This window comes from Neovison vison, chromosome X, assembly GCF_020171115.1.
Source record: "Neovison vison isolate M4711 chromosome X, ASM_NN_V1, whole genome shotgun sequence".
NCBI classification, from domain to species: Eukaryota; Metazoa; Chordata; class Mammalia; order Carnivora; family Mustelidae; genus Neogale; species Neogale vison.
In genome coordinates, this window is record NC_058105.1 from 79,879,326 (window position 1) to 79,905,820 (window position 26,495).

At 36.0% G+C, this 26,495-nt stretch overlaps 1 protein-coding gene across 6 annotated transcripts in view; it reads right to left on the minus strand.

The window, feature by feature from the left end:
* Nucleotides 1-2,952: 2,952 nt before the first annotated feature.
* The window catches only part of RRAGB (Ras related GTP binding B), a 36,115-nt gene continuing 12,572 nt past the window's right edge, over nucleotides 2,953-26,495 (minus strand). For 5 of the 6 annotated variants that reach the window (XM_044235182.1, XM_044235179.1, XM_044235183.1 and 2 more), the window contains 6 exons: nucleotides 25,558-25,780; nucleotides 15,621-15,716; nucleotides 13,312-13,434; nucleotides 5,855-5,946; nucleotides 4,678-4,793; nucleotides 2,953-3,472 (listed from right to left, as the gene is read on the minus strand). In XM_044235182.1, coding sequence (XP_044091117.1) covers nucleotides 3,375-3,472; nucleotides 4,678-4,793; nucleotides 5,855-5,946; nucleotides 13,312-13,434; nucleotides 15,621-15,716; nucleotides 25,558-25,780 — 748 coding nt within the window. In that variant the 3' untranslated portion in view covers nucleotides 2,953-3,374. The remainder of the gene's footprint in view (nucleotides 3,473-4,677; nucleotides 4,794-5,854; nucleotides 5,947-13,311; nucleotides 13,435-15,620; nucleotides 15,717-25,557; nucleotides 25,781-26,495) is intronic. The other variant, XM_044235180.1, reaches the window with a different exon arrangement.

The following is a 26,495-nucleotide window of genomic DNA, read 5'->3' on the forward strand; positions in this document are numbered from 1 at the left end:
AAAGTTCCATGTGTGTTCAGGATGAATGAGTACTGTGTTGTTTTAGGGTGGAATGTTCTATATATCTCTGAAGTTCATTTGGTCCAGTATGTTATTCAAAGCTCTTATTTCTTTGTTCATTTTCTGCTTAGATGATCTGTCTTTTACTGAGAATGGAGTGTTGAGGTCCCCTACTATTAAAGTATTACTATCAATATGAGTTTTTATTTTGGCTAACAGTTGGCTTATATAGTTGGCTGCTCCCATGTTGGGGGCATAAATATTTACATTGTTAGACCTTCTTGTTGGATAGACCCTTTATGTATGATACTGTCCCTCTGTATCTCTTACTACAGTCTTTAGCTTAAAATCTAATTTATCTGATGAGAACTGTTACCCCAGTTTTCAGTTCCATTGGCATGAAAAATTGCTCTCCATCCCCTCACTTTCAGTCTGGATGTAACTTTAGGTTTAAAATAAGTATCTTGTAAATAGCAGATGGATGGGTTACATCTTTATCCAATCTGCAACTGTGTGCTGTTTCTTGGGAGCATTTAGGCTGTTCACAATGAGAGTTATGATTAAAAGATATGATTTTAGTGCCATCATGGTGCCTGTGAAGTCCCTGTTTTTACAGATTGTCTCTGTACATGTCTGGTCTATATTACTCTGGGGGCCTTTCTTCTTTTATAGAACCCTTTAATTTCTTGCAGGTTTGGCTTGTTTGTAACATATTCTTTCAATTTCTGCCAGTCCTTTAAACTCCTTGTCTCTCCATCCATTCTGAATGACAGCCTTGGTAGATAAAGTATCCTCGGCTGCATGTTCTTCTCATTTATTACTCTGAATATGTCTTGCCAACCCATTCTGGCTAGCCAGGTCTCTGTGGACAGGTCTGATGCTATTCTGATGTTCATCCTTCCATAGGTAAGAAATCTCTTACCCCTAGCTGCTTTCAGGACTGCTGCCTTGGTTCTAACATTTGGGAGTTGTACTATTATATGTCAGGGTGCTGGTCTGTTCTCATTGATCTTGGGATCTGTTCTCACTGATCTCTGCTTCCTGGAATGAATGCTTGTTTCCTTTCCCAGATTAGGGACGTTCTCAACTACGATTTGCTCTAATAATCTTCTGCTCTCTCCCTCTACCCCATCAGGGAACCCAATAATTCTGGCTTTAGAATGTTTCATGGTGTCATTAATATATCTGAGTCTGATCTCTTGTGCTTTAAACCTTTTTTACAGGCCTCCTTGGTTTCCTTCTTTTCTATGATCGTATGTTCTAGCTCACTAATTCATTCTTCTATCTCCTTTACCCTCGCTGTCAGGGTATCCAGTTTAGAGTGCATCTCATTCATACCATTTTTGCGTTTGCCCAGATCAGATTTCATTTATGTCCTTAGAGATTCTATACAGTCGCTAATATTTTTCTCAAGCCTAGATATCGACTTCATAATTGCTATCCTGAAATCTATCTCTGACACCTTGCTTATATCCATATCCATTAAGTCTGTGGTAGAGATCACAGTCTCTGATTCTTTTCTTTGTTGGGGGTTCCTCCTCCTAGCCATTATATTGAGGGGTGGTTGAGGGAAGGTAGAGTCCAGAGTGTTGACCATGACCAAAACACTACGCACCATTTTATAAGGACCTTAGGACTGTCATCCTCTTGTTCTTCCAGCCTGTCTTCTGGGGGAGGGGCCTGCCACTCTGTTACTCATGCAACTCTGCTTGGGCAGAGTTGGCCTGCCTCCTGTCAGAGCAGGGTGGGCTCAGTGGAAACCAGTTTTTTGACCTTTTGTTCTCTGGCAGCTTCCCGTGTCTCTTCTATCTCTCCCAAGAGTGAGAGTGAGTACACCCAAACCTCTGACCCAGAGCAGAGAAAGCATAGTCCTCTCTTCACTGAGCCTTCCAGGACACACAGTCTCCATTTCTGTCTATGTTGCTAAAAACCACAGCCTCCCTCTTGGTGCACCCCACAGCAATTCTCCCAGAGGTCAATCCCAGGGCTGGGCACGTCTTTGGCCTTTGTGCTTGTAAAACTTTGAGTTGCCCATAGTTCACATGCATGCAACCATCCACAGCTCCTGGATCCTCTCTGGGGCTGTACTAAAGTCCTTTCCCCGCTGCTACCACTCTGCGAGTCTGTGCCTGGTCTCCAGAGCTGGATGTTTTTGCCCTCTGGGGTTATAACACCTTCCCAGCGCCAGCTTATGGTGACTCTCTCCCCCTTCTGATTATCTTCCAACATCTGTCTACTGAATCACGGCTCTGCCCTTCATACCTCATGACCACTGGAGATTTTCTGCTTGTAGACATCCGGATATATATTCTTACATCTCAGGCTGATTTCATGGGTGTTCAAAATGGTTTGGTAAATTATCCAGCTAATTTCAGGGGACCAGCTGAAATAAGTTCCCCAACTCCTCCGCCATCTTCTGTGCTTCTCCTAAAACAGAACTTCTTGAAAAATATTTTAATATTACTTGACTAGCATAATGAAGGCATGTCCCATTAGGTGTAATGAAATATATAAAATTAACCATTTCTGGACTACAGAGAAGGAAGTTTTACATCTCATGAATCCTTTTTTCCCTCAACTTTTTATTCATTCCTTCTCTAGCTGCATCCTGGAAAAGACTTTTCAACACACCTCAGGTGTACATTACTGCCAAAGCTTCCCCAAATGCCACCAGTCAGCCCATACAATCTAGGTTAATTTTCTTTCAAAATTCCTTCCATAGAATTTCCCTCCTCAAAAGCCTTTAATGGTTTCCTATTTCTTATCACATTATATCTAAAACTCTTCTACCTAACTTTAAGGCTATAATCTACCTCCATCCTTCCTATCCTACTTTATTCTGTAATATTTCCCAACCAGCAGATCCCCTCCCCCTAGGATAACTGTGATATTCATTTGCTCTTTCTTAGGGAAAATTTGAAGAAACAAGGAAAAGAAAAACAGACACTGAAATCCCTAACCTCAAATGTTTATTTATAGTTGAAGTTAAGTAATATTTTTAATGCATGCTGAGAAAACAGTAATATTCCAAACTTACAGATTATTATTGGATAAGGAAAACAAGATGATGTTGGGAAAGGCTTTGGCATACACAACTATTAGAACCAGTTTATCAGAACACACACTATTCGAATCTTGTTATCAGAACACTTACATATCACATAATTTTATGTCACATCAAGTCCATGAACAGCTCATCTTCTAACTTCTTACTGGCTATTTTAGTAAACAGCATTCAAGATTAAACATTAAGACTAGAGAGTAAGAAAGAAATACAGAAGTGGTAAGCATCACAGTTCAGAGCCTACATATATGAATACCTTAAGATTAAGAAACAGTATTTCTAAGTTTTTTGAAACAACATTTGGCAATGTTTAGCGCATGAGAAGACACTGCTTTGGTCCATCCACCCTTTCCAGCTTTTCAAAGTGTTTTCTGGCATTGCGGATGTTGATCAGAGTAGCTGCAGAAGCTGAGGGTAGGGATGGAGGAGACAGCCAACAGAATAAATACAGGTAGCCAAAGCAATGTCTGACTAATAAAGAGCCAAATCTTTCAATGTATGTCACAGAGAACATACAGAAATAGGCAGTCTCAAGTTAACCATGACTTAAGTTTTCTGAATAAGTAGATGATTTGTTTATATACTAAATACTACATTTCCAAAATAAAATTTCAAAATCTTTTGGTTTACTTTTAGAATAAAACCCATTATCTTATGTTGCATTTTAATATTAACCTAAAATAGAAAAAGCAAGTGGATCAGAGATAATTTAAACTTCTGAGAAAATCCTAGATATACTCAACTAATGAATAATTGAACATTATATCAATAACTAATGATATAATTTGGCTAATTGAACTTAAATTAAAAAAAGAAGAAATACTGCTAGAGCCTTTATTTCAGTGGTTAAAATGAATATGGCTACTATGGCATGGAAGTACCAAATACCTCCCTGTATGCCAATAACACAGATATGGAACTATCGTACTTAAGAATATACAATGACAAAATCGTTCAATATTTAGTCGTTCAGAACTTAGATTGATTAGTCTTTGAAAAAAATGTTTACTATATGAAGCATAAATCATACATTTGGATTATCTTTTCTTTAAAATCCCTTGATTTAGTTACTAGATTTTTTAAATACCATGAAGAAAAAACAAAATACCCTAGAGTCGAAATTATTTTTAAGCTACAAAATGTAAGTCTATGAAACAAAAAACTATTTACTACTAATACTGAAATAGCTTTTTCATTGTGATAAATATATATAACAAAAAATTACCATTTTAATCATTTCAAGATATACAGGTCAGGGGCATTAAGTATATTCATACTGCTTTGCAACCATCCCCACTACAAATTTTTTTTATTATCTAATAAAGTACTACCTCTAGGTCAATTAGTTTAAAGAATGTGGCTTTAAGGGCACTTGGGTAGCTCAGTGGGTTAAGCCTCTGCCTTTGGTGCAGGTCATGATCTCAGGGTCCTGGGATTGAGGACCGCATCAGGCTCTCTGCTCAGCAGGGAGCCTGCTTCCCCACCACCACCACCCCCGCCTGCCTCTCTGCCTACTTCTGATCTCTCTCTCTCTCTCTAATAAATAAATAAAATCTTTAAAAAAAGGAATGTGGCTTTAAGCCTATGTCTATGTCATTTAAGTTTAAACTTACGAATGGATGGATCAGACATCACGACCATCACATAAGTGTTGGATGTAAAGATGTCAATGAAAGCAGCAAAGTTAGAGTTCCTGACTTCCATGCTCTGAAAAGAAGCAGCTAGTTTGCTATAGGAAAAATGAGAAAAAGAAGTAAAGAATATAAAATAATATCAATATAAAACATTTTTACCTTTTATGTTAAAAATTTCATAGCATTATACCTTGATTCTCCACTTCATTAAGACAGTTAATCACTAACCCCACTTTGTTTTCCAAGGAAACTCTAATGCTGAATTTAGTATGTTCTGGAAAGTAACTTAGACATAAAGTGAATTAGGACCTGATATTGACTGTAAAATGGGCTTAGACCCAGATCCATGTTAAAATATTATGTCACAAAAGATTTCTCTAATATTTAAGAAGCTTAAGTTGAAACTTTCCTATCACTGTGATTAATAACTATATTTTTGAATGTTAGTTATATTGCAATTCAAGAAATGCTCCCACTTCTTCAAAAACAAATAAGGTAATATATTTGTATGTCACTTGCTATTTCTTCTTAAAAATGTAGGCATAAACACACCATTAAGTCTCAGAGGGTGCTAAGGCATAAAAAGAGTAAACTTATACCGGTACTTAGACCCATTCTTTTTCTGGGCATCAAAGTTTTACCAGGATAAGAAATTTGCTGATTAAATCTTTACTAAATTGTACTGTTCCATCATTCTTTCTTCCTATATTCACAATGCTATGATTCAAACTTGATTTTATCAAAGGTGAGACAACATGCTCAGGCATTTCTAGAATCTATTCTATACTATTCTTGAATCATTACTTATTTTAATTACTATAGTTTTATAGTAAATCTTATTATTTGGTAGGATAAATTCTTTCTTCTTTTTCAAAACTTTCTTGGACATTTTCTGTTTATTTCTTCCTAAATAGGATTAAGTATCTCAAAGGGTATTCTGCTTATTCTTCAATGCTTCTTCTCTATCAGTTGAGTTTGTATTAAAGGACAATGACTTTTACCTCAGTGAATTGCAGGCTCCCTTAGAGGTTAGCTTTCTTTTCAATTAAATGAACTTTTCTGAATACAGAAGTACAGTCTACTACAGTTATTTGAACCTCTCAAAAATGACAATAATTTCTTTCTAGACATAAATAAATCACACAAGATAGCTTACCTACAGCTCAGCTTAAACTGCTTAATAATGTTGCTGATTTTCTCAAATCTGTGGGCATCACGCTGCTCTTTACACTGATAGTGAGAAATCACCTATGAAAAAGAGCAATGCCTTTAAATATGCAATGTAGTCATATCACCCTCTGCTACTTACTCCTTGAGGCAGACCTCTGCCAGTCTCCTGGTAATCCTGATTTTCAAGGTAGACTTGGCACCTGGCTTACTGTCTCTTCTTTCCCATATTATGCCAATGTTCTGTACAATTTAAATATCCCTATAGATAACCCAAACAGTAGTGTTTCATTATAATTTTATTAGAGAATTAAAGTATTATTTATTTTGGTTCAGTGTTATTCTTCCTCACTTACTTTTAATCATTAAATATTACCTAATGTATTAATTTTAATGAAAGCTGTAACTTATAGTGGCTTTTGGTATTATATTTAAAAATCTTAAGTATGCAGTAAAGAAAGCCCCCATCTGTCCCTACCTCTTTCTTATCAGCACCCTCTCCACACTCCTGAGTGTCCCATGGGCCTGAAGTATTTACTTTGAAACAGAGTATTCAAAGCAGGACCATAAAGTATAAGCAAGATTTTTTTCCTACCTACCTGGATAGGCAGCTAGTAATAATGGAATAAGACTGGTTCCATTTTGTTGGTTTTCAGAATTGAGGGCATGATTAAAAGGAACAGACAGGGCTATTAATATTGCACTGCTACAGGTCTAATTCTTGGATGGACTTAGACCAGAGTGAAAACATTTGCCAAGAATGTTTTCATTAATTAAGAATGTTGGAGGTTCACTCATATGTGGAACATAAGCAATAGCACAGAGGACCATAGGGGAAGGGAGGGAAATCTGAAAGGGGAGAAATCAGAAAGGAAGACAAACCAGGAGAGACAAAATAACTGGGAAACAACTGAGGGTTTCAGAGGGGAGGAGGGTTGGGGGGATGGGATAATAGGGTGATGAGTATTAAGGAGGGCAAGTGTTGTGATGAGCACTGGGTGTTATATGCAAATAATGACTCATTGAACACTGTATCAAAAACTAATGATATACTATACAGTGGCTAACTGAACACGAGATATATACATCTATATCTATATTTATATCTATATATATACAGATGTATATAAAAAAATGAATGTCAGAGGTTCAAAGATGATCAGATACTGTTGTAGTTCCAACCACAAATGATGCTGATTGACGATGCAGCAGCATTATAACCAAGACCTGTGAGGTAGCTTCTAGTAAACCAAAGTCTTTGGGTTCCAAAGGGAACCTTTGGGTTCCAGAGATTACAAAGCTGCAATTTAAAGGAAATGAGGAAAGGGCACCACCCTTCCAGGAGCCTGTGGCTTAATTTGATTCAACACTGGAAACCTCACCCAGCCTGGACATGGACAGGATTGACAGTGAAAGGTCTTTCCCAGTTCTGTGCATGGTGGTACATGGCTATTCTTACTCAGTGGAGTAATTTGCGTGGTTAATTCCGATAATGAACAAGACTTTGGCATGTTAACTAGTTACATGACTCCCAAGCTAGGAGCACCCAAAAATATAAACCAGTTAATAACAAACATAAAGGAACTAATCAATAATAATACAATAAGAGTAGGGGACTTTACATCACAGTTACATCAATGGACAGATCATTCAAACAGAAAATCAACAAGGAAGCAATGACTTTCAAAGACATAATGGAATAGAGGGATTTAATAGATACACTCAGAACATATCATCCCAAAACAGAATACACATTCTTCTCAAGTACACACAGAACAATATCTAGAAAAGATCACATATTAGCCCATAAAATAAACCTCAATAAATTCAAGATTACTGAAGTCACACCATGCGTATTTTCTGGTCAAAATGCTATGAAATCAGAAGTCAACCACACACAAAAAAATCAGAAAGACCACAAATACATGGAGGTTAAATAACACACTACTAAACAATTAATGGTTCAACCAAGAAATCAAAGAAGGAATTAAAAAAGTACATGGAAACAAATGAGAATGAAAACACAATAGTTCAAAACCTCTGAGATGTAGCAAAACCAGTTCTAAGAGGGAAGTTTATAGCATTACAAGACTACCTCAACAAGATAAATCTCAAATAATCAAGCTAACCATATACCTAAAGGACGTAGAAAAAGAAGAATGAACAAAACCTAAACCAGCAGAAGGAAAGAAATAATAAAAATTAGAGCAGAAATAAATGATAAGGAAATTTAAAAAACAATAGAACAGATGAATGAAACCAGGAGCTGTTCTTTGAAAAAAGTTAATAAAATTGATAAACTTCTAAGCTGGACTTATCAAGAAAAAAAGAGAAAGGACCAAAATAAATAAAATCATAAATGAGAGAGGGGAAATAACAACCAACAATACGAACATAAGAGAGTATTATTTAAAACTATATGCCAACAAACTGGACAACCTAGAAGAAATGGATAAATTCCTAGGAACATATAAACTACCAACACTGAAACAGGAAGAAATCGAAACCTTGAACAGACTGATAACCAGCAAAGAAATTGAATCAAAAATAAAAAAATCTCCCAATAACAAAAGCTTAGGGCCAGGTGGCTTCACAGGTGAATTCCACTAAACATTTAAAGAAGAGTTAATGCTTATTCTCACAGTATTCCAAAAAATAGAAAAGGAAGGAAAACTTCCAAATTCATTCTCGGAGGCCAGTATTACCCGGATACCAAAACCATGCAGAGACACCAAAAAAAAGAGAACTACAGGTCAATATCCCTGATGAACATAGATGTAAAAACTACCAATAAAATACATGCAAACAAAACTCAAAAATACATTAAAAAATCATTTGCCATGATCAAATGGGATTTATTCCTGGGTTACAAAAGTAGTTCAATATTTGAAAATCAGTTAACATGACACATCACATCAGTAAGAGAAAGGGTAAGAACTATATGATCATTTCAATAGATGCAGATAAAGCATCTGACAAAGTACAACATCCATTCATTATAAAAATCCTCAACAAAAAAAGGTTTACAGAGAACATACCTCAAAATAATAAAGGCCATACATGAAATACCCACAGTTAGCATCATCCTTAATACAGAAAAACTGCGAGTTTTCCCCCTAAAGTCAGGAATAAGACAAGGATGTCCACTCACACCAGTTTTATTCGACATAGCAATGGAAGTCCTAACACAGCAATCATACAGCAAAAAGAAAAAAAAATTATCCAAATTGGTAAGGAAGACATAAACGATTGATTGCTGGCAGGCACATGATACTATATACAGAAAACCTGAAAGACTGCATCAAAAAACTGTTAGAACTGATAAATTCATTATAGTTGCAGGATACAAAATCAATGTACAGAATTCTCTTGCCCATGTATATACCAGTAATGAAGCAGCAGAAAGAGAAATTACAAAAGCAACACCACTTACAATTGCAACAAAAATACGAAGATACCTAGGAATAAACCTATCCAAAGAGATGAAAGACCTGTACTCTGAAAATAATGAAACACTGATAAATTGAAAAGGACACAAAGAAATGGAAAAACACTGCATGTTCATGGATTGGAAAAGCAAATATTGTTAAAATGTTCATAACAGTCTGAGGGGTTTGAAGTGGCGGGGGGTGGGAGGTTGGGGTACCAGGTGGTGGGTATTATAGAGGGCACGGCTTGCATGGAGCACTGGGTGTGGTGAAAAAATAATGAATAATGTTTTTCTGAAAATAAATAAATTGGAAAAAAAATGTTCATAATACCCAGAGCAATCTACATATTTAATGAAACCTCTATTAATATACCAATAGACTTTTTCAAAGAACTATAAGAAACAATTTTAATATTTGCATGGAACCATAAAAGTTGCCGAATAGACAAAGCAATCTTGAAAAAGAAAAGCAATGCCAGAGGTATGACAATTTTGGACTTCAAGTTATATAATAAAATTGCGGTGATCAAAACAGTATGGTCATGGCACAAAAACAGAAAGCAATAGGACAGAATAGAAAATCCAGGAATACATCTACAATTATATGGTCAGTTAATCTTTGACAAAGGAGGAAAAAACATAATGGGAAAAAGACAGTCTCTTCAACAAATGATGTTGGGAAAACTGGAGAGCAACATGTAAAAGAATGACACTGAACCACTTTTGTACACCATACACAAAATGATGAAAGACCTATATGTGAGACCTATAACCATAAAAATTCTAGAAGAGAACACAAGCAGTAACTTTCTTGACATCGGTCACATAATCCTGTTGCTAGATATGTCTCCTGAAGCAAGGGAAACAAAAGTTAAAATCAACTACTGGAACTATGTCAAAATTAAAAGCTTCTGCACAATAAAGGAAACAATCAACAAAACTAAAAGGCAACCTATGGAATTGGAGAAGATATCTGCAAATGACATATCTGATAAAGGATTAATACCCCCAAAATATAAAGAACTTATATAACTCAACACCCAAAAAAATGAATAATCCACTTAAGAAATGGGCAGAAGACATGAACAAACATTTCTCCAAAGACATAGAGATGGGCAACAGACACATGAAAAGATGCTTGACATCATTCATCATCAGGAAAATACAAGTCAAAACTACAATAAGAGATCACCTCACACCTGTTAAAATGCATAAAATGAACAACACAAGAAAGAACAGGTGTTGGTGAGAATGTGGAGAAAAAAGAACTTTCTTGCACTGTTGGTGGGAATGCAAACTGGTGCAGCCACTTTGGAAAACAGTATGGAGGTTCCTCAAAAAGTTAAAAATAGAACTACCTTATGATCCAGGAATCACACTTGTGGGTATTCATCCAATTAATACAAGAACACTAATTTAAAGGGATATACATACCCACCCCTAAATTTATAGCAGTGGTATTTACAATAGCTAAGATACAGAAGCAGCCCCAGTGTCCATCAATTGATGAATAGATAATAAGATGTTACACACACATACACAATGGAGTATTACTCAGTCATAAAAAGAATGAAATCTTGCCATTTGCAATGACGTGGATGGAGTTGGAGAGTACCATGCTGAGCGAAATAAGTCAGTCAGAGAAATACAAATATATGATTTTACTCATATGTGGAATTTAAGAAACAAAACACACAAGCAAAGGGAAAAAAACAGGAGTGACAAATCAAGAAATCAAGAAACATACTTTCAATCATAGAGAACAAATTTATGGTTACTAGAGGGCAGATGGGTAGGGGGATGGATTCAACAGACGATGGCAATTAAGGAGTACAATTCATGGTGATGAGCACAGTGTGATATATGGAATTGTTGAATCACTGTATTTTATACCTGAAACTAATATAATATGTATATTAACCGGAATTAAAATAAACATTTAAAAAATTTTAAGTAAAACAAGCATAAAAAAAACATAAAAGTTTTAACTAAAGGTTTCCCACCTCAAAGGATTTACTATTTATACATGAACTTATTCATTATGGACACCCATGTTAGCTAAAAACACTTCCTCTATTTTTTGCGACAACATGGATGGAACTAGAGCATATCATGCTTAGCGAAATAAGTCAAACGGAGAAAGACAACTATCATATGATCTCCCTGATATGAGGAAGTGGTGATGCAACATGGGGGCTTAAGTGGGTAGGAGAAGAATAAATGAAACAAGATGGGATTGGGAGGGAAACAAACCATAAGTGACTCTTAATCTCACAAAATAAACTGAGGGTTGCTGGGGGGAGGGGGGTTGGGAGAAGGGGGGTGGGGTTATGGACATTGGGGAGGGTATGTGCTTCGGTGAGTGCTGTGAAGTGTGTAAACCTGGCGATTCACAGACCTGTACCCCTGGGGATAAAAATATATTGTATGTTTATAAAAAATCAAAAATTAAAAAATTAAAAAAAAAAAACAAAAAAACACTTCCTCTAACACTTTCAGATTTTAATAAAACCATGTATTTCTTACAGGCTGAATATTCAGATATACAGTTTCCAGTAGGAAGCAAAAGTGAGTTGCTCACCAGAAGAAAATTCACAGGGCAATTTACTGAAACCATGTGAAACTTTCAAAAGGTAATTTCTAGATCAATGGTGGAACAGGTTCCCCTTGCTTGACTTCAAACCCCTCAGTGAAAATGGTCCATCACAAATAATCTTGGTCTTCAAGAGAAACCAAAGCCACCTGTTACTGTTACTGAGGAATAGGGAGCTTATACTAGGTTAACCTCTTTGATCACATGTAATGGATAAGGCAAGAGAGTCCTGCTGAAAGGAGGATTCTGCCATGTTGTGTACACCAAGATGATCAGAATAGCTTACTTGTTTGTTGCTTTTTACATTATCAGAAAAAGAAGACACAGGGTAGTATAATTGCAAGCAAGTGACCCCTGCCAGTGGGCTCAGGCAGAAAGACACTCTAGTTAGGACCCCTTGCCACAGCTGTACCACTTAGAAGGAAGTATGACTCACAATCATGGCAACAGTTACAAATAATGTTTCCACAAAGGAAGGAGTAAAAATTACAGTTTGCATTCTCTGCCCTCTGCTGTAATAACAACAGAAGGAACCAACATTTAATAGTTTGCTGACTATATGCTAAGTTTTGCATTAGGGCTTAACATTACATTGTCCCATTTTAACCCATACAATAAACTTACAGATATGTTATCTCCATTTTATAGAAGGGGAACCAAGCTCAAAATTTAAAAATGTGTTTTAAAATCACCAGACAATCAGCTAATCAATCAATCAATCAATAAAATTCACCAGGCACTGATAGAGCTTAGAAGCGTATTATTTACTGTGAGCTGCTCTTAGAGTTATATTTATTAAACTGATCAGCAATTACTTATGCAGTGCTTTGTGACATCTCAAATTAGTTTGTTATTATTCTTTAAAATTTTACTTATAAACACAATATTGCATCCCCCTCATGCCATGTACACAGTAGGCTCTTCAGTTAAGCTGAATTTATGTAAGAAAAATAAAAATACCAAGGTGCCTCTTTTCCCTTCCACCTCTCCATCTGAATTCTTAGTTATGTCACTGAGATGACCATTACACCTCTTCCATGTTAAAAGTCTTCATATCAGTTTTTTGGAGAAAGGAGTGGGATGAGAATTTTATCAAAAGGAAAATACCCCTCATTTCACAATAAAAGTCAATAGGAAATTAGGAATTCTTTAACACAAATGAAGTATTAGCAGAAATAATCTAAACTCTATAGTAAGGCCAGCTTGTAGAAATCTAAATTTTACTAACTACTAAAGAGCTACACACCAAAGGACTTCTTTCAGGTCACCTGCTAACAATACTACTTTGTAATTAAGGTTATACATGCTGACGTAAAGACAAGAGGAGAAAACGTTTTTCCTGAAAATAGCAACGTGTTGTTCTCTGTTGCTTGACAGAAGAAAGTTAAGCGTGAAGAATATCTGCAGAATAGAAATTTCTCACCAGAAAAGTAGCTCTTTCAAACAAAAGCACTTCATCAGCCTCAATAATTTCAGCAAAATTCCGTAGGTTCATTTCCAGCTGCTGAACATTGGGAATCAGCTGATAAACAATGCTGGACCAAGCCTAACAGAACAGAAGTACAGTGTAATATTACTAACAGGTACCCAGTCCTGGACCTCTGCAAATGAGTAAGTACACTACAACATATGGACAGCAAAATATAGTAATATGAGTCCCAAACAAACATTGGTAACAAATATGATATAACAAATAAAATGAGAAGATGAAGATACTATTTGATTTTTATCTTTCAGCTGGAATTTTTTAAAGTTTCAAACATTTGTAAAATGCTAGAAAACTTCTTTCCATTGATAATTCTCAAAAAAAACATTAATTTAGTTCCACATTTGCCTTAGGAATAATTGAAAACTCTGATTTACTGGGCCAAATAAAAAGTTTCTAATCCAGCCATTGAACAAATATTTAAGTCCAATAATGCAGACTGCTCTAAAGATCAGAACTTAATAATGTTATACTTAACATAAATCTAAGAATCACTTTTGTAAAAATATCAGAGTCACACAGAAAAATGGTCCCTCCCCTCAATGGGATAACATACAAAAGAAATTATAAGAGAAATTAGTAGCATTATCATTTCAAAAGGCTTATTGTCAGCTATATGTTATTGATCCAACTGAATTAAAAATGGTCCAGTGGTGTGCTTCCCTAAAGTAGACTTCATCCAGAGAAATATGACTAACGTAAGGAGTTGGAATTAACCATACCCTCCCTCTATTCTCTTAAGGCTCTTTTATTTGCATTTCCATTGTAGTAATTCCTTCCAATTTGTCTAGTAAGCTGTATAATGTTCTTTTCTCCCCTACTAGAGGGCAGGAACCTGGTCTTAGTCATTCGTGTGTCCAAAAACATCAAGCAGATATGCAATGAGTGCTTGTAGAATAAAACAATATAAAAATTTAAGTCAGCTCTATGCAACATTGATGTAGAAGATAGTAGTGCTATGTCTCTGTTCCAATTAGTTTTATTACTTAAGCATGGGGGTTCAGGTTTCAAGTTCCCAGGTCGGTGTTAATGTCACTGCTGAATTTACCTTGGAGAAGGCACCAAAGCTAACCACAGCAGAGACATTGTCACTCACAGCAGTGTTGTGATTAGCCAATTGTCTTTGGTCGTGTTATGTATTGCCATCCTTCACACCGCAGTTGGTTCTTATCAGTGCGTCATGTCCATCCTTATTCACGGTTACCTGTTCTATGGGAATAAGGCTTTGAGAGAAATTCGGCCCAAATTAATCTAGAGCAGTATTTCCTAGACAAGTATCTCAAAATGATCTGTTATTAGAGTGAGGCTGGGTCAACATAATATTGGGAAAAAAGAATTAGTTGAAAAAATAAATCAATGGCTATTTTTAAGGTCCATTGATTTTTCTCCTTGGCAAATCAGGTTTTCGTGCTTCTCTGGTTGTAGATACTTGTCAGATGCAGTTGATACTGAGGCTGTAGCTACCAATGACAGAGAAGGATGCTTTCCCACTCAGAGTCAGACTTCTCAATGGATACTAGTAGCAGTCTGAAGGAAAGGTCTGACCATGAAAGGACCCCAAAGAAGCCAGTCTTTCAAATCACTAGACCTCATAGGAGAAAGAGAAGAAGCAGGATAAGGAGCCTATGTGCTAATAAGGTAATTTCAGTTTTTTCCATAACACAGCTACTGTTGTAACCTCTACAACTACTGCAGGCAGTATGGTATTCATCCCAGCAATGGAAACAATCCTGGTTGAAGAATGCTAATCCCCACTTTGGCATGAAAGTTGAAGCTACCATATTCTAGGCATTAAGTATCTCATTATAAAACTCCCTTCTCCAAACTCTTCCCTAAATATTGTTATTCTAATGCCATCCAAACTGAAGCAGACTAGTTTATATCCTGAAGAGGTACCTCAACATTTGATATAGCTCCAATCAGCATTGAGATCACAACAGATCACAATGGATGATGGTCAGTGAAACCTCTGCTGTCACAAACATCAGTATCAAATTAACCATCATAAAACTGACTAATTCAGTGTGACTTGGTAGATATTGCAACACAATCTTAAGAACAAAACCAAAATCTCTTAAAGTTAAGTTTGATAGTTTTCAAACAATTTATTGTAGATTATTTCTTTTTTTTTAAATTCAACACATCTAAATGGGTATGACAGAGATTAAAATCTTTTACTTTTGACAATACCCTTTTAACTTTTTCTCATGATCTTAAAATAAGGGAGCTCAGGGAAACATACACACCTTATAAAGAGTTTCATCCCAGATAGATGTTCGGAAACAAGAACATTCCAATGGGCGAGACAAACGCCTCAGATCTTCTTCTCGCTCTTTAAAAATCTGAATTAAAAAGGCCAAATATAGATCAGCATATAACAGGTCTTCTCTTTCACTGTAAAATCTGAGATGTAACTATTTCAGTGTATTTTAAACAGGACCATTTCCTCTTTCCTCAGAGGAATTTTTCAAGTAATTTTTCATTACTTCATGAACTAGGATGGCAGAAATCATTTTAGGTCAGGTCTAAAAGTACAACAGCTACTAGAATTCTTCAGGTCTCTGCTGCTTCTGCCAAGTACTCACTGAGAGCACTGTGTTGGGGAAAAAAAATCACCATACAGAAGAATGTTAATAAAAAATATCTAACATTCCAAATCACCTAATCTGTGTCATTTTTAGATAGTATCATTGTAAAATAAAAGTTTTACTTTTGTAGATATCTTTCTCTCACACAAATATATGCATACACTCATATATATTACTTCTGAATGGACTTTTTATTTGGCTATATAGATATAACCCCCCCACACACAAATACAAATATCTATCTTACACATATTTATGTACACACACCCAAATACACATTAAAGAATATCTATCTAATATATACAAATATGTATCTACAGATATTTTCCATGACTGGGTGGATTTGTAGTAAGCGTTATGTACACACTGTGACAGCCAATTTTATGTATCAATGTGGTTAGGCCACTGTACCCAGACATCTGGTCAAATACCAGTTTAGATTTTACTGTGAAGTGTTTTTAAGTGAGATTAATGTTTATGTCAGTAGACGAAGCAAAGAACATTCCCCTCCATAATGTGGGCTGGCTTTATGCAATTAGTTGAAGGTCTTAAGAGATAAAGACTGCCATCCCACAGGAAGGGGGAATTCTGCTTCCAGTCTGACTTCCGATATGCGATACAACATTAGTCTTTCCTGGATCTCCAGCCTACTAGTCTGCCCTGAAGATTTGGACTTGCCAGTCTCAATAGCTGTGTAAGTCAATTCTTTAAAAATCCATCCATCCATCCATCCATCCATCAATCAGCCAATCCCTTTCTCTACCCCCACCCCCCCCACACACACGCACACATTCTTATTGGTTCTGTTTATCTGGAGAACCCACACACATACAGAGGGAAATATCTATCTTGAAATTGAGATTTAGGGAGGCACCCTAGCCACTCTGACTTCAAGATTTGAAAGTTTGAATCTTTAATGAAATGGGGTATACGTTTATTAATTGAGCTTAGAATCCCACAAAGAACATTAATATATTTTTGAGGATATAACATGTAAGCATGTAGGAAACAATAAGTTGATTAACAAATAATGAAAAGTAATTTAAAAAATCCATAAAGACCTCATTTGTTGGAATGTTGTTTTTCTATTGCAAACTGGGCCAGGGAATGAAATCATTTTTAAAGGAAACAGAACAGAAAACAAAACAACAGCAAGAGTAATAATAACACAGCCCTCACAATCTGAAAACCCAACCTACATACATAATTTTCTGCTGAATTACAATGGAATTAATACTTAGTGAGAAAAAGAGAGGGAGAAGGAAAAAAGACTACCTACTCAAAAGTAATTTTCAGAGTCAAATACAGAATCCTGCCAAGTCATTTGTGAAGGCCTGTGCGCTTACTCAGAAACACCAAAACACGCCCAAACACTGAAACACTGGAGGCAATACTGCAACTAGTTATAGAAAAAAAGTATTCCTGACCACAGCTGTTACCAAAAAAGTCATTTAAATAAAGGATATCCTTAGATTCCTAGGCTCCAACCCAAAAAGGAACTGAATTCTTCTACATCACGAAAATATTCTAAAACTGCTTTTTCTTACCATTATTCTTAGAGGATCTTCTCTTTTAGCTTAGAAAGAGAAAATCCTATTTTATACCATATAAACTAAAGCTGGACTATATTTGTTTCTTGGTTTAAATTTATGTATACTAATCCCTATGCTAGAAAGAAGGCAAAGATACCACACATTGCAATTAAAAAGGACTTGGCATTGAGCTTAACACAATGTGATTGCACTTCCACTGGTGCATACACGTTTCCTAAATCAACCCAGTGACAGCTATAATCTTTTTTCATCTTGTCCCTGGTGGGTCTTCTAGCCTGGGCAATAACTGCCTATTCTGAAGAAAAATAAAACAGGGGTAGCAAAAATAAAGGTATATAAAGGAGGATATAAATGGGGAAGATGGTGGAATAGGAGGATACTAAGCTCATCTTGTCCCACAAACATACGTATAAAACAGCCACATCAGTGCCACCAACCCAGAAAATGACCCAAAGACTGGCAAAACAGACTTTCTATAGCTAATCATGGAGAGAACACACTGAAAAGGGTAGGAGGGGCAGAGACATGGGGAACCAAACTCTCAGACAGACTAATCACAAATGAGAGGGACAACACAAGAATAAAGAAGGGAGAGAACTAGACCCCACACTAGGCACCCCAGACCTAGGTGTACTAGATGCACTAGGAAGACGAGTCCCCATAATATTTGGCTTGAAAACAAGCAGGGCTTAATTTCTTTCAGCTTTTATAACTAGGGAACTTAAGTTCATGTACTTTAAAATCAGCTGGCTCAGCTCTGTGAGAGTTGGAAGGTAATAGGGAACTAAGTCTTCATCCTCAAAGAGCCAGCATATCAAACATCTCCACAGAGATACAGTATAGAAACAGCAGTGGAAAAGTGCCTAGGGTACACATGAAAGAGATTAATTTACTAATCTCAGAACACATGAAAGAGGGCAAGGGATCTTTAGGAGACTTCTCTAAGAATAAAAGAACTGGTAGGCACCATTTCTCTCTGCATCCCCACTGTAGATAGCCGGACACTTGCAGAAAATACCACAAACACTCTCTACTTTCCATACTAGCACTATGTACCTCACCACCAAAATCTCCTGCAGATCCATCCTATCCAACCTGCTCCATGCAGGTCCTTCCAAAGCAGCTCCTGCATGTCTCATCCTGAAAGGAGCCTTGGCAGGGGCCAGCACAATTCCAAAGTTATTCCTGTCTCAGGGAAAAGGGAAGATAACAATAAACACAGCCCCAGCAGCCAAATCTTATAACTGGTAGTGAAAAGAAAGTACCCTGTCAAACAGTACCTCTGTAGCCCCTGCAGGAAACTGGCCTGACTCCTGGGCCTACACACCAACAAAAACCTCTCAGGGGACAAGGCAGGGAGAGCACCCTGCAGTTTGGTATTACTGTAGCTCCTGCAAACAAGCTGAGAGCAGGCGTATGATCTGACTGCTGAAAGCATTCAATAATGATAAGTCCACAGCAGCCTCAGACTGACCCCTAACAGCACAGGGACCAAATCCTACCAAGTGTGTGCACAACAAGCAAAGTGGGCCATTGTAACATACTGATCTAAAGGCAAATGCAGCTCAAACAGAAGAGCATGGTACACACAATCCACATAGGAGCCACTCCTGAAGCACCTGGTTCTGTTAAACAGGGGACATGTGCTACAGGCCACCAAAGGAGCTTTTCTTCATAAGGCCTTTACTTCCAACATCAGGAGATAAAAACAATGTTCCTAATACACAGAAACAAACACAGAAAACTAGATAAAATGAGGAGACAGAGGGATATGATCCGAAAGGAAAAAAAAACAAACAAACAGGACAAAACAACAGCAAAACAGCTAAATGAAATGATGATAACAGATATGTGTGAGAAAGAACTCAAAGTAATGGTCATAACAATACTCACAGGATTTCAGAAAAGAGTGGAGGATCTCAGTGCAACTCTTACCAAAGAGAAAGAAAAGCAAATAAGAAACAAAGAACTCAATAACCAAAATTAAAAATACACAGGAGGCGATCAACAGCAGATTAGAGGAGGCAGAAGAATGGATCAGAGAGCTGGATGACAGAGTAGTTAATAAAAAGCAACCAAACAAAATAGCAAACAAACAAACAAAAAGAATAAAAAATAAGACTAGGTTAAGGAAACTCAGCAATGTAATCAAGTGTAACAACACTTAGATTATAGGGATTCCAGAAGAGAGAAGGAGGCAGAAAATTTATTTGAAGAAATAACAGCTGAAAAATTCCCTAATCTGGAGAAAGAAATAGATATCCAGATCCTGGAGGCACAGAGAGCACCCAAAAAAACCAACCTGAGGAAGTCCACACCAAGAGACATAAAAATTAAAATGGCAAAAAGTAGTGATAAAGAGAGAATTTTAAAAACAGCATAAGAAAGTTAGACACAAAGGAAATCCCATAAGGTTACCCACTGCATTTTCAGCAGAAACTTGGCAGACCAGAAGACAGTGGCAGGACATACTCAAAACACTACAAGGAAAAAAATCTACAACCACAAATAATAGCAAAGTTATTATTTAGAATAGAAAGAAAGACAGAGTTTTCTAGACAAACAAAAGTTAAAGGCTTTCATCACCATTAAACCAGCCTTACAATAAAAGTTAAAGGGAATTCTTTGAGGGGAAAGAAAAGGCCATAATCAGGAGAAAGAAAATTAAGAAAGGAAAACGTTTCATAGGTAAATAAAAACACAATGAAAGTAGTAGACTAATCACTTACAAAACCAATATGGAGGTTAAACACAAAAGGAGTAAAATTAGTTATATCTATAAAAATCAGTCTATGGATTCACAAAATAAAAAGACACAAATTATGACATCATATGCATAAAACATTGTTGGAGGGGTGTAAAAATATAGTACTTTTAGAATGTGCTCAAATTTAAGGGACCATCAACTTAATATAGAATGTTATATGCATCAGATGTTATATATGAGCTTATTGATAAACACAAATCAAAAACCTGTAATAGATAACCAAATAAATGGAGAAAGGAATCCAAGCATATCATTAAGGAAAGCCATCAAACCATAAAGGAAGAGAGCAAGAGAAGAAAAAAAAACACAGAAAAAGTACAAGAACTGTGAAATAAATAACTAAATGACAGTAAGTCCATATCTATCAATAATTACATTGAATTTAAATGGACTAAATGCTCCAATTAAAAAACACAGGGTGACTGAATGTATAAAAACCAAGACCCATCCATATGCTGCCTACAAGAGGCTCATTTCACACCTAAAGACACATGGAGGTTGAACATGAAGGGATGGAAAAACATTTACCATGCATATGGGAGCAAAAACAAAGATGGGATAGCAATGTTTATATAAGACAAAATAGACTTTAAAATAAACACTGTAACAAGCGACAACGAAGCACACTACATGATGATAAAGGGAACAATCCAACAAGAGGATAGAATAATTATAAATATGCATTCAACATGGGAGTACCTAAATAGAGAAACATAAACACAGGGGTAACTGGGTAGTTCAGTGGGGTGAGTTTCCAACTCTTGGTTTCAGTTCAGGTCATGATCTCAGGGTTGTAATACTGAGCCCTGTGCTCAGGCTCCACATGGAGCTTGCTTGGGATTCTCTCTCTTCCTCTCCCTCTGCAACCCCCACCAACCTACCCATACTCTTGCTTCTCTCTTAAAAAAAAGAGAGAAACTAAAGAAACATAAACACATAACATAAAGACAAGAATTGAGAGTAATAAAAGTTGGGAACTTTAATACCCCCACTTACATCAATGGATAGATCATCCAGATATAAAATCACCAAAAAACAGTGGACATTGGACCAGATACAACTAAGATACACTCAGAATATTCCATCCCCAAACAGCAGAATATACTCTTTTAAAGTGCACATGGAACATCTTCCAGAATAGATCATGATATGCCACAAAACAAGTCTCAATAAATCAAAAGTGTGAGAGTATATCATGCATGTTTTCTGACCTCAGTGGTACAAAACTAGAAATCAATCCCAAGAAAAAAATATGGAAAGAACCCAAATACATGGAGACTAAATGACACGGTACTAAACAATGAATGGATCAACCAAGAAATAAAAGGAAATAAAAAACTACATGAAGATAAATGAAAACACAATGATCCAAAATATTTGGAATGCAGGAAAAGCTGTTATAAGAGGGAAGATAATAGCAACAAAGGCCCATTTCAAGAAGGAAAAATCTCCAATAAACAACCAAACTTTACACCTATAGGAACTACAGAAGTGCAGGGTGGTTCAGTTGGTTGAGCATCCAAATCCTGGTTTCAGCTCAGATCGTGATCTCAGGGATAAGGGTCAGACTCTGCACTTATTAGCACAGAGTCTGCTTGATATTCTTTCCCCTCCTTCCTCTCCCTCTTCTTTCCCTGCTCATACTCTCACTGAAAGAAAGAAATAAAATCTAAAAAAAAATAATAAAGGAACTAGAAAAAAATGCTCAAAGGCAATTAGAAAGAAATAATAAAGATCAGAGCAGAAATAAATGAAATAGAAACTAAAAAAATGATAGTACAGGTCAATGAAACCAGGAGCGAGTTTTCCGAAAAGCTCAAAAAAATTGATAAACTTTTAGCCAGACTTATCTAGGAAAATAAAGAGGACTCAAAAAAAATCAGCAACGAAAGAGGAGAAATAACAACCAGACCTACAGAAATACAAAAGATTATAAGACATTATGAGAATTTATGTGCCAAAAGACTGGACAACCTAGAAGAAATGGATAAATTCCAAGAAATATATAACCTCTCAAAACTTAAACAGGAATAAATAGAAAATATGAACAGACCAATTACTGGCAATGCAACTGAATCTGTAATCAATTAAAATCCCCAAAACAACAACAACAAAAAAGTGCAGGGTAAGATGCTTCACAGGTGAATTCTACCAAACATTTATTTTTTTTCCTTTCTACCAAACATTTAAAGAAGAGTTAATATCTATTCTTCTCAAACTATTAAAAAATATATATGAGGAAGGAAAGCTTCCAAATTCATTCTATAAGGTCAGCATTACCCTGATACCAAAACCACATAAACTACAGAAAAGAAGACTACAGACAAAATCACTGATGAACAGAGGTGCAAAAATCCTCAGCAGAATATTAACAAACTGAATCTAAAAATACATTTTAAAAAATCACTCACTGGGATGCCTGGGTGGGCCAGTCAGTTAAGTGTCTGCCTTTGGCTTGAATCATGATCCCAGGGTCCTGGGATCGAGTCCCACACTGGGCTCCTTGCTCAGTGAGGAGCCTGCTTCTCCCTATGCCTGTTCCCCCTACTTGTGCTCTCTCTCTGACAAATAAGATCTTTAAAAAAATCATTCACCATGATCAACTGGCATTTGTTTTGTGATGCAAAGGGGATTTAATATTTGCAAATCAATCAATATGATATATCACATTAGCAAGAGAAAGAATAAAACCCGTATGATCATTTCAACATGTGCAGTGAGAGCACCTGACAAAGTGCAGTATCAATTCATGATACAAACTCTTAACAAAGTAGGTTTACAGGGAACATACCTCAACATAATAAAGGCCAAAGCTAACATTCTCAATGGTGCAAAACGGAGCTTTCCTCTATGATCAGGAACAAGACAAGGATGTCCACTCTGACCACTTTTATTCAACATAGTATTGAAAGTCTTGGCCAGAGCAATCAAACAAGAAAAAGGAATAAAAGGCATCCCTATTGGTAAGGATGAAGTAAAACTCTCAATGCTGGTAACATGATACTGTATAGTGAAAACCCAAAAGAATCCACCAAAAACTATTAGAACTGATAAATGAATTCAGTGAAGTTGTAGGATACAAAATTAATATACAGAAATCTATTGCATTTCTATACACTAAAATGAAGTAGAAGGAGAAATTAAGAAAACAATCCCACTTATATTTGTACCAAACAGAATAAAGTACATAGGAATAAACTTAGCCGAGGAGATGAAAGACCTGTACTCTGAAAACTGTAATACACTGAAGAAGGAAATTGAAGATGACACTAACAAATGGAAAAGATATTCCATGCTCATGGACTGGAAGAACAAATGTAGTTGAAATGTCCATACTACCCAAAGCAATCTACAGATTTAAGCAGTCCTACCAAAACACCAATAGGATTTTTAAAAAAACTAGAACAAGTAATCCTAAAATTTATATGGAACCACAGAAAACCCCGAAAAGCCAAAGCAATCTTGAAAAAGAACAAAACTGGTGGTATCAGAACCCCAGATTTCAAGATATACTACACAGCTGTAGTAATCAAAACAGTATGGTACTGGCAAAAAAACAGACACATAGAACCATGGAACAGAATAGAATAGCACAAATACACCAGTGTTTATATGATCAATTAATCTACCATAACAGAGGCAAGAATATACAATAGGAAAAAGTCTCTTCGACAAATGTTGTTGAGAAAAGTGGGCAGCAACATGCAAAAGAATTAAACTGGACCACTTTCTTACATGATACACAAAAATGAACTCCAAATGGATTAAAGACCTAAATGTGAGACCTGAAACCATAAAATTCCTAGAAGAAAACACATGCAGTAATTTCTTTGACATTTGCCATAGAAACATTTTTCTAGGTTTCTGGAAAAAGAAACAAAAGCAAAATCAAACTACTGATTTTATTTAAAATTTTATCTAAATTTTATTTAAAAATAAAAAGCTTTCACATAGTACAGGAAACCATCAACAAAACAAAAAGGCAACCTACCACATGGAAGAAAATATTTGCAAATGATATATCTAATGAGGAGTTAAAATCCAAAATATATAAAGAACTTGAACAATTCAAGCCCTCCAAAAAACAAATAATCCAATTTAAGGAATGAGTAGAGGATCTGAATAGACATTTTTCCAAAGAAGACATACAGATGGCCAACACACATAAAAAGATGTTCAACATTACTAATCATAAGGGAAGTGCAAATTAAAACCAGAACACTGTATCACTTTACACCTTTCAGAATGGGTAAGCTAAAAAACCAAGACATAACAAGTATTGACGAGGATGTGGAGAAAAAGGGACCCTCATGCACCACTGGTAAAATGCAAATTGGTGCAGACACTGTGGAAATCAGTATGGAAGTTCCTCAAAAATTAAAAATATAATTACCATAGGATCCAGTAATTCCACTACTAGGTATTTACCCAAAGAAAAGGAAAATATGCATGCAAAACAATATATGGGTCCTATATTGCAGCATTATTTACAACAGCCAAAATATGGAAGCAACTCAAGTGTGCCTCCATAGATGAATAAATAAAGAAGATATGTTTATATATGTATGTTACATACATATACATATATTTTGTATGTATAAGTTATATATATATGTACATACAGTGTAGTATTATACAACCATAAAATGAATGAAATCTTGCTATTTTCAAGAACATGGATCAACCTACAGAGTAATGCTAAGTGAAATAAGTTAGTCAAGAGAAAGATATATACCATATGACTTCACTCATTTGTGGAACTGAAGAAAGGAAACAAAGCAACAAACAGAGAAAAAAAGAGAGACAAACAAGAAAACAGATGCTTAAATACAGAGAACAAACTCCTGGTTGATAGAGGGGAGTCGGGTGGGGGGGAAATAGATGAAATAGATAAAAGGGATTTAGAGAACACTTATCTTGATGAACAGTGAGAAATGTATAGAATTAGTGAATCATTATATTGTACATCTAAAATATAACACTATATGTTAATTTTACTCAAATAAAAAAATACATAAAGGCTGCTTAATGATATCACATTGACAAGTTCCTTACCTAAATCTGAAAATTATTTGCCAAATGGATATTATATTCCCTTTACCATTTTTTGCATAAAAAATTTGCTTATGAGTGTTTTAAAAACCTGACAGAACTTTGAGCACTAATGCTGAAATTTATTCTTCCTGGAAACAATCATACTATTTACCTATTTCTCTATAAAAGAAGTTTAGAAAGCATGTCAACCATTTCATGCAGCATCCTTTATGCTTCTTACCAGGTCCCGTTGATCCTCCTGTACCAGATCCATTTTGTGTACCAAGCAAAAAACTTTCGCATCTGGAGAATTCTGCAGAATGGCTTCTAAGCATGATTGGTAATAGTGCATGTCTTTTTCCAGTTCACGGCTTTCCACATCAAACACATATATCAGAACCTCCACATTTCGGAAGATGTTATCTCGTTGGCTAGTAAAATAATTTTCCATGAAGGTATCCTGTCTAATAGGAAAAAAAAATTCGGTAATAACCAAGTCCTCAGTTTAGTCACTCCTACTTACAATTTATTTTGTGTTGGCTTAATCAATGTGAAAGATAATCTTAAGGCTTCAAATTAATAGGCAAGTAAGAGTAAATTGGTACAGTTTCAACTTCTTAGTTGAGCCACACCTGCCCCACCCTTTGCCCCACCCTTTGCCCCACCCTTTGCCCCTCTCCTTGTATTCCAAATACACTATGACCTTCCCTCAGTTCCACTGGGCTGTGATGTATCCACCAAGAAGCATTTACACATGCTATTTAATCTGTTCTACATGCTATTCCCCTATTTCTACATCTAATTAACTCCTACTTGTCCCTTTAGATTTCAAATCAATCCATATTTCCTCACAGAAACCATTCCTGACCTCCCTGTCTTGAGCAAATCCAGTCACCTTAGGCCCTAATAAAATTACATTGTTTTATTTTTAGTACTTAACCACAAGCCTGGTATTACATGTGTTTGTGTATGTTTTTAATTAATGGAATTCACTTCCCTAGAGTGTAAGTTCCATGAAGGCAAGGACCATGTCTGTTATTGTCCACCACTCTTTCCCAGCTTTAAGCAAAGAGCCTTCCACAGGGGTGGTGCTCAGGGGGCACCTGGGTGGCTCAGTGGGTTAACCATAAGGGTGGTGCTCAGTGTGTATTTCTTGAATGAATAACTAACTAGTCAAAT